We start from the raw sequence: 17,080 nt of genomic DNA, 5'->3' as shown, positions 1-17,080 counted from the left end.
TGTCTGTGATTATTTAGTTCATGGACTGTTGTACTCACTGGGTAAAATCAGGACGTCATCTCCAGGACCTGGAATGGTATGGTTGTGTCCTCCCCACCCCTCTTCAACACCTGTCCATGCTTCAGGGAGGGACCATTTTAAAGCCGATTCAGGTGCAGAGGTAGAAGCTAGAAAACAAAGGAAAATAGCAAGAGTAACTGAAAATCTGATTTGGTATGATAACTTGAAAATTGTATTATTATTTTAGAATGCTGGTGATATTTTTACCACCCAAAGAAGGGGTTTTTTTAATATTTATAAACTTCCAAAAAATATATATATCAGATATGAAGCCAGTAATTATTCAATCTTTTGATTACCTCCACTTCTAGGAAAAATACATCCTATTTTTGGTATTAAACATCGTTTTGCCATATTATAAATATCACATATGCTTATCATCAAATATTTGGAAAATGCAAATATCGAAAGAAAAAGAAAAAAATAATTGTCTACAATCTCACCACCTAGAGATAGCAGCCATTAACCTTTTATTTAAATTTCCTTGCAGAATTTCTCAGCATTTTAATGTAACTGAGACTATATCATCTACGCAATTTTAAATCCAGTTCTTATTTTACTTAGCTTAGCAGTTTTTTGTATGCATTTTCTAATGTCATTAAAATGCCTTGTAAACATAATTTTAATGGCTACATAATATTCTATCTCATAAAAAGCCCATAATTTACTTAATCCCTAATGTTTGATATTTAGGCTCTTTCCACTTTCTTTTTAAATTATAAATAAAAGTGTTAAATATCTCTATGCAAATTTGCCAGTAAGCTTGATTTCTTCTTAAAATAGAATTTTAGCAAATGGAATCACTGAGTCGAATGGTATGATCTCACAGATCTTAATGCATATTAAAGACAGGATAACAACCTAGGTACTGTAGTAATTTCCATGCAGTTCATATGTTCTAAATGGTTTTTATTGATTCTGCCACCGATGATCAAATGGTATTTTCTTTTCAATCATCCCACTTGGCCTCTTCATCAGGGAATTGAAACATAAACCTACTAATTTCCAATTAGGAATGCCTAGTATCACATTATGCACAACACCTGGCCGAACTGGACCCACGTGTTCTTTTCTGGAATGGAATCCCTAGTACAGAGTCAGAAGAGGATGGAAAGGTTCACAGATGATCAAATGTTCATCTTTTAGTATAGACCTTCTTCTATTCAGTATTACCTTAAGAAGTTCAAATTAAATTATAAATGGAATTAAGTCTTATAGGGGAAATATATTTGTTCTGTGAAAAATATTTTTTTCTCAGGCTAGAAAAATTTCCCGGGAGTTTCAAGAACTCATATGATGGTAATCTCACGCTATTAGCAAGAGGGAAGAATCTCTTCCATTACTTGCTATTTCATAAGCATAAATAATCAGTGCCTTCTCTATCAGAATTGTCCTAAAAATGTAGGGATATGAAAAGGAATGTTATGCCACACTTGCCCCCAAGGAGCTAATAGCAATATGTAAGTTGTGTAAGCAAATATTGAAAGGATAGAACTCTAAAGGGAGTTATTTGTAATGGTACTTGACAAAGGGAGGACGTAAGATCTTGCCAGGGCAGGATTCCTGGAGAGGGAGCATCTGGGGTGCATTTTCAAAGCTTAGTAGCTATAAACGTAAAGGGAGAGTGGGAGGCAGTGAGGGTATGTAGTGAGAGTGTGCATTTCAGACAGAAAGACAAGCATGGGCAAAGGCAAGAAATAAGAGATCAAGTAGAAGAATTATAGGCAGTTTGGTATTGCTGAGCCACAGAGCTGGAAGGAGGCAAATGATGGGGTTGGAGAAATAATCAAAAGTCAAAGTGTGAAGGATAAAAAGATGGAGGAGCCAAGGATGACCTCTGGGTTTCCAGAGTGAGTGGTGATGGATAGAGATGTCCTTTAAGACAGGGTTTCCCAACCCCCAGGCTGCAGACCACTACAGGTCCATGGCTTGTTAGGAACCAGGCCACACAGCAGGAGATGAGTGGCAGGAGAAAGAGTGAAGCTTCATCTGAATTTGCAGCCACTCCCCAGCACTAGCATCATCGCCTCAGCTCCATCTCAGATCATCAGCATTAGATTCTCATTGGAACACTGGTCCCTGGTGCCAAAAAGGTTGGGGACACCTGCTTTAAGACATACATTAATAAATTCAGTTTGGGCCATGTAGAATTTCGAGTGTCTATGAGGCCTTCAGGTGAAGATACACAGCAACAGGGGATGACTATAAACCTGAAGGTTGGGAGGGAGCTCTGAGTCAGAGAAATGGATTGATAACAACCTAGGTACTGTAGTAATTTCCATGCAGTTCATATGTTCTAAATGGTTTTTATTGATTCTGCCACCGATGATCAAATGGTATTTTCTTTTCAATCATCCCACTGGCCTCTTCATCAGGGAATTGAAACATAAACCTACTAATTTCCAATTAGGAATGCCTAGTATCACATTATGCACAACACCTGGCCGAACTGGACCCACGTGTTCTTTTCTGGAATGGAATCCCTAGTACAGAGTCAGAAGAGGATGGAAAGGTTCACAGATGATCAAATGTTCATCTTTTAGTATAGACCTTCTTCTATTCAGTATTACCTTAAGAAGTTCAAATTAAATTATAAATGGAATTAAGTCTTATAGGGGAAATATATTTGTTCTGTGAAAAATATTTTTTTCTCAGGCTAGAAAAATTTCCCGGGAGTTTCAAGAACTCATATGATGGTAATCTCACGCTATTAGCAAGAGGGAAGAATCTCTTCCATTACTTGCTATTTCATAAGCATAAATAATCAGTGCCTTCTCTATCAGAATTGTCCTAAAAATGTAGGGATATGAAAAGGAATGTTATGCCACACTTGCCCCCAAGGAGCTAATAGCAATATGTAAGTTGTGTAAGCAAATATTGAAAGGATAGAACTCTAAAGGGAGTTATTTGTAATGGTACTTGACAAAGGGAGGACGTAAGATCTTGCCAGGGCAGGATTCCTGGAGAGGGAGCATCTGGGGTGCATTTTCAAAGCTTAGTAGCTATAAACGTAAAGGGAGAGTGGGAGGCAGTGAGGGTATGTAGTGAGAGTGTGCATTTCAGACAGAAAGACAAGCATGGGCAAAGGCAAGAAATAAGAGATCAAGTAGAAGAATTATAGGCAGTTTGGTATTGCTGAGCCACAGAGCTGGAAGGAGGCAAATGATGGGGTTGGAGAAATAATCAAAAGTCAAAGTGTGAAGGATAAAAAGATGGAGGAGCCAAGGATGACCTCTGGGTTTCCAGAGTGAGTGGTGATGGATAGAGATGTCCTTTAAGACAGGGTTTCCCAACCCCCAGGCTGCAGACCACTACAGGTCCATGGCTTGTTAGGAACCAGGCCACACAGCAGGAGATGAGTGGCAGGAGAAAGAGTGAAGCTTCATCTGAATTTGCAGCCACTCCCCAGCACTAGCATCATCGCCTCAGCTCCATCTCAGATCATCAGCATTAGATTCTCATTGGAACACTGGTCCCTGGTGCCAAAAAGGTTGGGGACACCTGCTTTAAGACATACATTAATAAATTCAGTTTGGGCCATGTAGAATTTCGAGTGTCTATGAGGCCTTCAGGTGAAGATACACAGCAACAGGGGATGACTATAAACCTGAAGGTTGGGAGGGAGCTCTGAGTCAGAGAAATGGATTTTTGCATCACCTGCTCAGAGGTTGTATTTGAAACTCTGAGGCTGATTGTGAGAGCTCCAGAGTATTATAGTATGAAAAGAGAAGATGCCTGCGGTCAGAACCATGGGGGAACACCCAGTTATTTTGTCTACCCAAACCCAACTCTACAGTAAGTCACGGTCTAATTAGGGCCCGGGGATAATTTAAAAGTATTTAGATTGTGGTCAAGTAGAAATCCTAGGTAATTTAATTATCACAAAATATACCCCACACCATGGAAATCAGGCAACATTTTCAAACAAGCCTTACTCAGAAAAATGTTTTATAAATATTTTATAAAAGCTAATACTATGGTACCTTTCTAAGTTTCCTTCCAATTTTGCCTCCTTTCCAATACTATACCCTAAATAGTCAGGTGGAGATAAGATAGGGGTGTTTGTTGAAGTGGCCACTAACTAGCACCACAAAGACTAGAAAAAGATGTCTTGATACCTTATTTCCAGTGATATTTTAAACAGGCAATGACAGGTTCTTTAAACCTTCATGCCAAGCCCCCAAACCCTTAATTGTCTCAATTTTATATCACGGATGTTGGAAACAAAACATTCTTCACTTTTGTCATCTTCACTCTTGTTTATAGGAGGGCAAAAGATGTCTTCAATTGAACAAAATAAATCTTAAGATAGTTATTTTACAGGATGTTATTGTGAATGAATTTGATCATTCTAGATCATCCTGTCTTTTAAGAACACTTAGTAGAGAAGGAAACACATTCCAGTCTACTGTAGGTATTCATATAGAAGCCAGTTAATATCTGGCTCCTATATAACTATTATTACTATAGAAAGGTGGGGAGAGAAAAAGAAGCCTACAACAATTAAAGAAGAATCCATCAGAGATAGACAGAGAGAACCAGGAGAGAGGACAATCTTGGAAGCCTAAGCAATAGAGCATATCAAGAGGGAAGAAGTGATCTTGTTAACACCAAAGTTCTGATAAAAGAGGGAATAAGAAATGGCTATTGAATTTGGTGACCAGGTCATGGGTGAACAGCATGAGAGCATTCCCAGTGGAGTGGTCAAAGTGGGAACCATTGTGGATTACAGTGGATTGAGGAATGTACTGGAGGGAGGGAAGTGAAGACATTGGATCAGATTATTTACAAAGCTCACTGAGGAAGGACCCGCTTTAAGATTAGAGATTCTGTCTCTGATCTGTCTTCCAAATCTTTACATAAGTTAGATTTATCTTGAAACTTGAGTCCTTGAATTTTGGTCAGGGCCAACATTTGTGGTGAAGCCTGACCCTGCTTTTCACAAACCTGTTATTCAACAACAACCAAAATTTGAAGCAGTCTTGAATTTCATATCTGAGCTCAATATTGTCCTCTCCATCTTAATTCTTCATCCACCCACGCTTTGTATGGCTCTGATTGAAAAGGAAGCTATTGTTTTGAGAAGTTTGCAGAAGAGATATCAACTGGAGAAGGATTAGATGAGTACTTGTAAATTTTGTTTTGTTTTAATTGGGAAGCAATGAAAAAAAGTAGCCAGTAAAGCAGGAGAAGTTAACTACACAAGACAAAATGTTATTTGCTGATGAAACAATATTCAGAAGATGCTGGAAGGGATGAGTTGACTTTAAACAGGAGAAAAGTTGATGAAATCTCAGAGACCAGAGGAAAAGAAATAAAGTTAGATCTGTGGGGATAAGGTTGGAAAATTTAGGGAGAGAATATATGATCATCTGAATGTTCTCACATGGCTGTGGACAACATTCGAAATTAGCCCCCACTGAAAAGACAATATGGCTGAGATAAAACCTTTTCAGAAATATTTTTATTTTCCATCAAAATGAGTTGCTTCACCCATTCCCCCACCCCATCGTTTATAAAACATCACGGACCTTAAGAAGAAACTAATAAAGCCAGTGTTGGAGGAGCATGAAAGACTTGCTTTGGCGTATCCAGAAACCTAGGTGCCATCTTGACCCAAATTTACATAAATCCTTACTCCAACCCACTATGCACCCATGTGACAACTTACATCACCACTACCTCCACTGTCTCTCCCCATCATTGGCTCATATGTACCCTAATTTCAGCTGCCACAACGACCAACACAATCTTGCACACAAAATAAGCCATCAAGTAACTGAGTGATCCTAGAGTCTCCCTACTGCAGGACATCTTAACCCATAATGTTTCATCTGCATTACATACATATGTTGAATCTCTGAATAGCTTAATATATAGATAGATTTCCATGAAATATTCCATTCTTGTTTTGTTAAAGAATTTTTGATACTATAATAATTTTACTATTTTTCATAGAGCTATTTTTTAAGAATAATACACACCTATGTTAAAAATTTGACATTAGTACATATATCCTATACTATGGTAATCAGGCAATGTCTTAGAAGCATATTAATATTTGAAATTTCTTCCTGATGAATGGTAATGTACTAATTCTGTAACTCCTTGTGCTTTAAGAAAGTTTTCTGTATCAAACTGTATGAGCTAGGAAAACTGGCTATACAGAATTAATTCTAATCTAACTCATAAATTCATATATGTTATAAAAAGGTAATTAAGCACCTTAGCACTTATATTACAGCAAGAAAAAAACACATTGAAATGAGCTGGGAAACTGAGTTCTTCTCTAGGCTCAACCACTGACTATTGATGTGACTAAGTAAACTTTAATCTCTAGGCTTCCATGCCCTCATTTGTAAAATGAGGCAATTGGATAAGATGGCCTGTGATGTTTCTTCCTTTATTAAAATTCTACAACTCCATGAAGCATTGGCTTTCTATTTACTCACATGTTGTAATTTACAGGCCAAATGAAGTACCTCCCAGTTAAACTGACCCCTCCTTAAAACTCCGTGGAGCTAGCCATCCACAGTGTCCTTCCAAAGAGTCCTTAACACAGAAATCTTTATACAAAGTGTTGAGTGGCATGCCGCCCTGACTACAGCTGATTGAACCAGGAATGGCTTCCATAAATGATCCAGCATCTTCTAAAGAGTCTTGGCATGAGATCATCCTCAAAAAGTAGGTTGTCTACAAAATGGTGACCGATCCAGCCAATCTAGTCTCTTCTCTGAGAATTTGAATTCAGGAGTTTCAGAAAGGAGAGAACTGTAAGATAATTTTCCTTGGTAACAGTTATTTTAAAGAAAATTTATTCATTGACTATTTAGTTAGTCATTTGATTGACATCTACAAGTGACCATAAGACCTCATAAAGTCAAAGACTATTGATCATCACTGTACCCCCCTGCACCTCCTATAAGAGGCACTCAATAAACAAGGCTTTTTGAACCACCTAAAACAAAACTGAAACAAGCTCATAGATACAAAGGACAAACTAATGGCCACCAGATGGAAGAGGTGTTGCAGGGACAGGCAAAAAAGGTGAAAGGGTTTAAGAAGTACAAATTGCCAGTTATAAAAATAGTCACAGTAACATAAATTATAGCATAGGGAATATAGTCAATAATATTGTAATAACTATGTATGATGCCGATGGATGCTAGGCTTATTGAGGTGATCATTTTGTTACATAAATGTCCAATCACTATGTTGTACATCTTAAACTAACATAAAATTGTATGTCAACTACAACTGAAAAAGAAATTTTTAAAAATTTTAAGTTAAAAAGAAGTTGCTTCATGTTGAGAGTGAATAAAGTTTATTCAGTTATCGAAAATAAAGAAAGTTCAGGAAACAGAGCAAAATGCTATGGCAGCTCAAAAACAAAGGATCATATTTTTCTTAGTCCAATAAGCGTAAAGTGGTAACCGTCAGTACTTCTAGTTTATAGTTTTAGTCCAATACCTTTGCTTCATTTATTTACTAATTTTGATGGAGGAATTAGATCATTTTCTAATTAGCATGGGCTCTGCTCTGACATAAGACAAAAATGCCACTGGAAATCAAAGGAAAACTCAGCCTTTGGAAAGATTTATCTCTGCTGCAAATGTATAGTTAAATTGACTCAGAATAAATAAAAACAAACAATGAAATATATTAGAAGGTGTTTATGAGTCATTTAGTCTTTGAGAATTTGGTTTTTATGAGTTAGAAAGATTTCACAGAACCATCTGACTTTAGGGGAGGGTTTGTTTATCCTGACTTTCTGAAATTACTGGGAACAATTAAAGTTTTGAGATACCCTGAATTTCTCTTTTCATTTGGTGAGGGCCTAATGGCCCATCTGCAGATCTGGACTCCTTTGTGCACATATGGTCCATAATTTATGAAATGTGCTTATTTACATGTTTTAATTCATGCCTTCCAATGTTTTGAAATACACCCTTCTTATATTTTTCTTTGACATGCAGACACATATTTTAGCTATAGAGCTGACACAATAGTGAGTTGTTAGGCATAAAAACATTAGGACTGATATCTGCATTTTATAAACAATATGATGGGAAGAATTTGTACAACTATTATATTCTGTTGTACCAGACACTTCTATGTGATGGGTTAATACTCACCTGAAACAGTTGGGGGCACACCTTCCTTCATCTGGAGAATTACTTGAATTTGGCCTTCACCTGAAACTGAATGCCAAAAGCCACAACCTGAATGTAATGCAAAGATCATCTTAATATGAAAGATATTTATATGAAAGAAAGGTGGCTAAATTCTCCTCAATCTAACTAAATTTTCAAAATAAAAAATGAAGTCCTTGTTAGTTAGTCTAACAATTGATTTCCAAGATTTGATTTTGCTCGCTTTTATTTGATTAAACTTAATTGCAGTGTGTCTCCAAGAGAAGTGGCACATAAATAATTAGGGAAAAAAAACTCTTGTAGCTATATGTTCTTTGGAGGCCAATGTTGGTCAGCCGGGCACACCACATACCCTATTTCCTCTCCATCACTTTGAAGGCTCAGTTTTTAGGATTCATGTATTTTTCACCAATAGAGTTCAGATCACCCATGAAATGTATTTGCTTTACCTTTATCTAAACAAATTGTCCTTTTAATGAAGGTTTCTCTCCACCCCCCTTTCACCTCCCATCTTCCAAACCAACTGAGCACATTTAAAAGGCCTGGGGTTCATTAATTTTAAGTGTTCAATAAATTAGTGGAAATAATCAAAAGGCCTGATTCTTTCTGATAATGACAATTTGATGTCAGTATAAACCAGTAGATTAAGCTGAGAACATATGCTCTTTTGCCAAGAGAGGCTGCTATAATTAAATAGTGAATGCATCTACAAGGTGCTCTCACGCCTGATTAATTAGTAATCAGGTGCACAAATTCTACTTTTCAGTAACACCTTGTCTTTTATTGGTTAATTACCTTTCTGCCTTATCAGATGTCATGGGAGCCAGCACCTCCCACCACTGGAGGGCCCAGCACTGCTGAAGGCCACAGCTTTGGGGCCCTGGTCAAAACCATGCTCTCCATTTGCTTTTCCCTGGAACTCTGAGCCCTTTCCTCCATCACAGAATGAAACAGACCAAGGATTATTCTAATTACAAAGCATAAGCTTCAGAACATTACAAAGAAAATCATCCCCAAAGGGATCCACTATGAGATCTCTCCTATTCTTCTATTCTCATTTTGATCATTGTTCTCATTTAAATTTTTTCCATTAAAAAGCATGAGTCTGTGGCTTTCTCCTTCTACTGTACACATTTTGAGAGTGGGTACAATGGCCAACATATTTCTTTACATGTTCTACTTTATCGCCACTTCCAAGACTTCACTTAGAATGTTTCTTTACCCTATTGTATATTTCACCCACTTTTTTGTATTAAAAATAATAACAATAATAATAGTAAAGCTGCTAGCTCGGTATCTTATCTCCTTATTCTAGAATGTCTAACTCATCCATTTCTGCTCACACTGGCTATAAATTTTCTAAAGTTTAAAAGCATTTTAAAATCATACTGTGATATTTATCCCAAGCTCATTCTCAAATTAGCAAATATTTATTAAATATCAATTGTGGTAAATTTAGGATTTCATCAATCATTAGTTCTATCTCTAAATCTTTGAGTAAGGTATTTTCTCATGTACCTTAAGATACCAGACATTGCTGAATATTTAGATATGTATTTTTTATGAACTAATCTAGAATCCTAAGTTTATAGTGCTCTACTAAAGATATTCAATATTAAACTGAAATTTTAACAAATTAAACAAATAAAGGCAGGAGATAACCCTTTTTAAGGAACCAAAAGACAAAATAGTAAAAATGTTAGATCAATCAGAAAAAAAAAGTGAAAGACAATATGGACAAGATCATATATAAAAACATGCAAAAGTTTGTAACAATAGAATATCTTCTACAAAATAAAAGAACTGAATATTTTAACAGAATTAAACTCTAAGAAAGATAAACTAGAAAATGTTTCAAAAATCATTTGCAAAGAGAAATTGGTCTATTAAAGATGTTATAGAGTTCCAGTAAAGATGGTGAAGTAAGGAAACACTATGCTTGCCTCTTCTCAGGACAACATCAAAATTACAACTGAACTATAGAACAACCGTCCTGGAGAATCAGCTGAAGCCTAGTTGAACAGAAGTCCTACAACTAAGGACATAGAGAAGAGGCCATTTCAAAACTGGCAGGAGGGGTGGAGATATGAAACAAGCTGGTCCCATATCTGTGTGTGGTGGTTGAGAATCAGGAGGGATATCTTGGCTGTGGAGATCCCCTCGGGGGAGTGAAGGGTCCTGGCCCAAGACCAGGCTCCCCAGCCCAGTATTCCAGTGCCAGAAAGAGAAGTCCCCACAACTACTGTTTGTGAAAAACAAAAGATTTTGTGACTGGGGAGGGGGCTGTGGGAGTTCCAGGCATCCATCTAAAAGGCCCATGCATGAACTTATTTACTGATAGACTCACTCACTCTGAGCATGGGCAGCAGCTTCAAAGGCATCAGAGAGGTATGGGGAGGAAATGAATTGTCTGGCTTCAAGGTGAGGGCTGGAGGGGCAGCTTTCTCCCAGACAGAAGTAGGGGCAGAACCCATTGTTCCTTCATTGAACCCTCCCTACTGTTGGTATGCAGATGCAGGCAGTCATCATATCTGAGTCTCCATCAACCTGGATTATACTGGTAACCCTTTCCTGGTGACTCCCTGAGGCCCTGCCCCACCCAAATTGCAGGCCTACCCAAGCCATTTCCAGTGGCTTTTCCATACAAATGGCCTCTCTTGGCTCATGCTGTGGACTTTCTTAAAATCTCTCAAAGGTCCACAAACCACAAATAAGTAGCATCTGGCCTTGGTGAACTTCATATCTCTTGTTGAGCAGCCCTGAGCCTGGCAGAGTGGCAGCCAGCTTTGGTTCATGGCTTGGCCTCTCAAGTGAGAGGAGGAGGAAGAGGAAAGATAAAAAAAATATGAATAATAAAATGGCAATAACTACATATCTACCAATAATTACTTTCAATGTACATGGATTAAATGCTCCAATCAAAATATAGAGTGGCTGAATGGATAAGAAAACAAGACCCTACGTATGCTGCCTACAAGAGTCTTCAGATCGAAAGACACAGACATGTGAATCCACACATTAATTGCAGCAGTGTTTACAACAGCCAAGATATGGGGGTGGCCTGAGTGTCCATCAATGGAGGAATGGATAAGGAAGATGTGGTGCATATATGCAATGGAATATTCCTCAGCCATAAAAAAGAATGAAACATTGCCATCTGCCACAACATGGATGGACCTAGAGGGTGTTGTGCTGAATGGAGTCTGTCAGAGAAAGACAAATGCCCTATGATTTCACTTACATATGGACTCTAAAGAACAAAATAAACAAACTAAACAGAAATCAAACAATACAAAAAGATGTTATAGAAATCATCCTTGTTAATAGTTTCCAAGTAGTTGTAGATTTCAGTACATCTGTGACCTCTTCCTTAAGACACAGCCACTGAGGCAAGGAAAGTAAAAGAATAAAGTTACATGAAATAGTCTTTTTCAAAACCACTCTGGTCATTTTATAATGATTTATTCAACCCCAAATAAGTATAATTTATACTTATAAGAGGGATGGTTGAGGGAAGGGAAGAATGGAAACATTATTCTTCCCACTAGGTAGATGAGGAAATTTGAAGTAAAGGGAAAATAATCAATGTATCCAAAATCTCCTGAGTGAAACAAATACCACAAATACCACACAGTGTAGTTATTAGTGGGATGATTAACCCTAAGACTGAAAAGGCTAACTCTCAACATTTCTGATTTCCATTATAGGTTATTCCACTTGTCCTGTCATTCACTAAGTCATCTACGCAGGCCCTGTTCTCAGTAAACCAAGGCTTCTTGACTGAGTGCTCATGTTTCTTGGCTCACGTTTCTACTTCTGCACCAATGGCTTCCGAACTGAGTAGCCACTGTTTTTATTTAGCCTCTACATGAACATAAACTATTCCCAACACTTGAGGAACCTCTTCCCCCAGAGATTGAAACTAAAACACACATCGAAGAGCTACTGCTTGCTTTAGTAAAGTGAGGGTGTGAATAAGTCTGGTTTCCTATACCACCACTTGCACACGTCCTTCCTCAGGCTGGTTCTGAGCATGTGAGCATGGTCCAGAGGACTGTTTCTTCCCTAGCACCATTGCTGTGTCATGAGAGTGGTGCCATAGGGTAGGGGGTGGCAGGGTCGGGGGAATGTGAGTGCTGGAATCTATCAACCTAAATTTGAATCCTGGGTCCAGTTTCTAGAACATGGGCAACTGACAAGTTATTCACTATTCTGAACCTCAGTCACTTCATCTGAAAATGAGAATAATTCTACTATCTTACCTCATAGGGGTTATTGGGAAGAAAAGATGAGATAATCTATGCAATATGCTTAGCACAGTGCCTGAAACATAATGAACAATAAATTTAACTATTATCAATATTGTTATCATGGCCTGCTCATTATTCTAAGAGTCAGTTAACACAATCCAAAAACTATGCTTTTATTCTTTTTACTCTTTACAGCTGTGCCTAATCATGATAAGCCATGGTATTCAGAATTGTAAGCAATTTAACCAGCTCTGCTAAAATTTGCTAAGTGCTTTGACTCTATAAAAGACAGTGTAAATGTTAAGTGACATTTCCAATTTGGATAAATACAAAGAGAAATAAAAATCATTTGAGAATAAAGGTATTGAATTGGGAAGAGTTTAAAAGCCTTACACAGGCTGTGAAAGTGTACATATGTTTTCTCAGTGCTTATGATTTCTGATTTTGTATTTGTAATACGAGAATGGTTAATCTACTCTGTTTATAAATAGAACTTATTGCAGTTGATCCTTCCCAGATTGTAAGAATATCTGATTGGTCCTCAAAAAGAAGAGAAGTCTTTGGGTCAATTATTGCCAAATTATTCCTATAAGTGCTATATGATCTGAGCTTGCTATAAAGAGACATCTAGAAAGAAGAGAAAATTGTGCTAAGAAAATAGCTCCTGGTAAGAAGAAAGAGAGTTACTTAGCTAGATATGATACTAGGGCCTACCAGAGTTATGTGCTATGTCTGGCAAATTTTGTTCTCACTAGGGCCCTAGGGAAGAGAAAAATTAATAATTCCCTTACTGCATAGGTCTCATTCTTTCTTGGAATTTTGGAGGGATAGATAAGTACCTATGTAGAAAGAAAAATCACATGGCATTTTAGCAGGTTGTAGACTCCTTTCCTAATTTATTCTTCATTCATATTCCCATTTGTACTTTGTCATTGAGGTTAATGCACATAATAGAACCCCTCATTCAGTCCACATCTATAAAGCATGAGTCAGCCATTGACAATGCATGGAGAGAACATGGCAGCAATTGCAATCTGTGTCTGCAGATTTCACCCTTTCTCACTCTGACTCATACCTTCTCTCTCTGTCTGTCTGTCCTGTACCCAAACTCAAGCTCTTTCTTCATGAGCCAGTTATTGGATTTGGTTCTCTCTCTGCATTTTTAGCTCAGCTTTTCCTATCCTCTATATCTACCTCTGCTCCTGGATCTGCCACACATACCTGCACACTGCGTCTCTGTTTCTCCCTACTTTTTCAGTGAACTTGACCTCACTCCTCAGAAATTAGCCTCTTTCACTTAGTCACAGAGAAAGCTTACTTGTCAATTGGTCCCTGGACAGCTGAAGCTTGATTCAGAGGACAGTACTCCTGGGTGATTACAGACACACAGAGAAAGCCACAGAGTCACCTTGGCCTTCATAACACAGGATCTTTCAAAGATCTTTACAGAAACATTATATGGAAATCCTGTGCTTCCCATATTGAGTCTTCTATTTTCCCCAATAACATTCATTCATGGAAGAGTATAATTTTTTTAAGTGTAAAAGAACTTGATCAAGACACCAACAGATAGATACATCTGCATTAACCACAGTCCTGAGAGTTAGCTAAATTAAATCGTCTTAATTAACTCAGAGAAAAATAACGATTGTTATTCTAACTCAGAGAGATGCTTGCCACAATTTCGTGGGGGCATTTGTGATTTTTCTGGGCTCTTTGCAGATCTACAGAACAAGAACTTCCAAGTAGGGACCTGGTAGCAAGCATTCCAGCTGTTTGCCCATGAGGCACATTTAGAAAGTACTGAATTGAGAAATTTTACAATTTCTCTCACACCTTACTCTCAAAAATGTAGTTTGTTCTCAGAAGCAGGTGTTCTCAGCAAGTGAGAAACCCAGATTTTAAAAAAAGGGATCCTTGTGTTCACACTTTTTATTTTTCATCGATTATACCAAAAACTTGCATTATATTCCCAAAACATAGAATATGAGATAGTAATTTTAGTGGCATAAAAGTTTTATTTTAATAGTTGTGAATGTTAATATATTTTAGAAAAACCGCTAGGTCATTAAACCTATGATTTTATGAATATTATTTCTTAAGCAGAGGTTAGGTTTTTAAAATGGGAATTGATTTTTAAAAATATCAAGCAAATAATAGTACAGGAGTTATAAGAATGTGACATATCATGAAGGTGGTACTCAAATATCTAAAGTTTAGGCACTATAGAGTTAGTAAGTATAGGTTTTCTTATGAATAGAAGGGAAAATTATTAGCTTACAAGGGTAGGGATATAAGCTTCGATGTAAAACAAATAAACAATAAAAAAAATCACTAATATACTAGAAAAAGTATAGAACCTGAGTCAGAAAAGCTGAGTTTGAATACTAGTTATACCACCTGTACTCTGCCCTGCACAAATTAAGGCTGGCCACAAGCATCACTAAGAATTAACTCCTTAATCTGAGTGGTTCCTAGAAAAAGTATGATTCTGACTTCCAAGTTTTTCTTCCTTCCTTCTTTCTTTCTGCTTCTTCCTTTCTTCCTTTTCCTTTTGGAGAAGTTGCTTGCAATCAAGAGGACAAATTCTTCTTCAATGCTCCAGCTCCTGTTCCATTCTCTGATTTTTGACGTAGAGGTTTGTGCATTTCCCTGAAGTCAGTCCTCTATATTACTGGTAAAAATCCTTGGGGATCTTTGGGGAATTAGTTTTCTATAAGAATGTAAATTAATTTATTAACTAGAATGCTGTAGATTGCCTTAGAGGGACTCAGCATAGGAATGGCTACAGAGTTTCGAAGGATTATGATTCTGCTCTGCTTATAAAATCCTCCGAAAAAGCTCTGGGGAGCCAGTTGAGTCCTCTCTCCATCTTGAATCCAAACAAGATTCCATCTCAAAGAGCTGCATAGGGTCATGGAGACCAGCTGAAGAACAGAAGGGTCTAGGCAGCAGCATACTCTATCCCAGTGCCCTCAGCGCTTTGAGAAAAGAGAAAGCTAAGCAGTATCCATGATCTCTTAGCCACAAACTTAAGAAAATATTCCTAATTTTCAGATCTCCCAAGTTAACAGCATCTTTTCTGAGCATTCTGTGACTTGAGTTCTTCAGGGCACCTAGTGCAGACAATGAAGTCCATCTGTCTCTCTACATACGGCCCTCTTGCCCTCATGGACAACAGCTCCAGCTTCTCACCAAATAGCCTGCCTTTATCTTGGTCGGGGGAACACTTGGAGACAAGCACTCGCCAGCCTGGCTGAACATGTCTCTTCAGTCAGATCAGAAAAAGGTGGTACGAAGGAGCCTCTGAGCCTAGCAGGCAGACTTTCTCAGCTGCCGTCTCACACAATATACCAGTTCAGTTTAGCTCTGTTGTGAGAGTTGGGGCTGTGTGAACTCGGGAGCGCAACGGTGAATGGTTCAGCATCTGATATGAATTTATCACCGGCTGCTGGTTGGGTGGGGAATAAAGCGAGTGTAAGGGCTGTGAGTGTTTAATGCACCCGGCCACAACCCAACAGTTTGTCCTAACGAGCCTTTTACCAACATAAAAGGACAGGGTCAAAAGTAAGTTGACCCCTGACAGAATGTACAATTATTAGAAGAGGGCTGTGCACGAGCAGCTGCTGGAACCCCACTGGTTCCGCATGGGGCTTCCAAGAGTCAGAATATGAATAATCAACTCAAGGTTGTTTTCTCCACCCCTCTCAACCCTCACCACCTCCCTCCAATCTTGTCTCCCTGTTTTAGGCAAGTCCTATTATATTTCTACAGGAAGAAGCATAGCCCTCCCTAGCAGCTGCAATAATTGTGTTCCTATTGTGATGAAGACCTCCTCCCGGCCACCCCCCTACAAGTGGCCATTGTCAGCGGAGAGTCAGTGATTATACGCTTCGCCTGATGCTTTGGGGGACCCAGCTGCCTAAGTGCTGACACACCAGCGTGTGGAAGACCAGGGAGGGGGCTGGTGGAGGTAGAGACAAGAGGTGGGGGGGTTCCACGTCTGTGAGATGAGACTCTGACATACCAGACCTTTTGCATAAGTCAAGCCCAGAACAAATGAGGCTTTATCAGGCCCCAGTGACGAGGGGTCTCATCTCCCTTTGAAGTGGAGCTGAGCATGGGGCCTAGCAGCTTTTCCTCCTTTGGATCCAGCAAACATCCTTCTTTTGATATGCTACATGCTCATTATCTCTGCCCCAGTTAATGGTTTTTGATTGAAGGGTGGCGGCTGGGATGCCGAGAAGATCGTTAGAGAGGCTCCAACCAGCCAAGTCTGCAAGAAAGGCTTTCCTTGTGCCTGGGCCTAAATTTGGAATTTCTTAACAGTGTGTGCTTGTTCTTAGAGGCAGATAAGGGCTGAGCGTGAAATTCTTAATTAAGCAATAAATAGAGAGTGGGGTGTCAGCAGATGTAGCCAGTAGCCATGGCAACGGGAATCACATGGGCAAGAGAGCTAAGACTAGATGTAGGCCTCAGGCCTGGGCCTGACTGACAGCTGAAGAATCCTACAAAGCTTGTAAACCAGATTAATTAGCTGACTAATTATTTCATAGCGTTAATGTAACTAAAAAATAAAAATAGTTCACCATGAACTGAAACATCCCTGGAAAAAAC

The 17,080-nt window shown here is 38.5% G+C and overlaps 1 protein-coding gene across 1 annotated transcript in view; it reads right to left on the bottom strand.

Moving 5' to 3' along the window:
* The window catches only part of PKHD1 (PKHD1, fibrocystin/polyductin), a 413,647-nt gene that overhangs the window by 182,861 nt on the left and 213,706 nt on the right, over positions 1–17,080 (bottom strand). The window contains exons 51-52 of the mRNA XM_006926447.3: positions 8,196–8,261; positions 39–167 (exon numbers count right to left, since the gene is read on the bottom strand). Of these exons, the coding sequence (XP_006926509.2) occupies positions 39–167; positions 8,196–8,261 (195 nt within the window). The remainder of the gene's footprint in view (positions 1–38; positions 168–8,195; positions 8,262–17,080) is intronic.

This window comes from Pteropus alecto, unplaced genomic scaffold, assembly GCF_000325575.1.
Source record: "Pteropus alecto unplaced genomic scaffold, ASM32557v1 scaffold7, whole genome shotgun sequence".
NCBI classification, from domain to species: Eukaryota; Metazoa; Chordata; class Mammalia; order Chiroptera; family Pteropodidae; genus Pteropus; species Pteropus alecto.
This window is presented reverse-complemented; position numbering and strand designations above follow the sequence as displayed.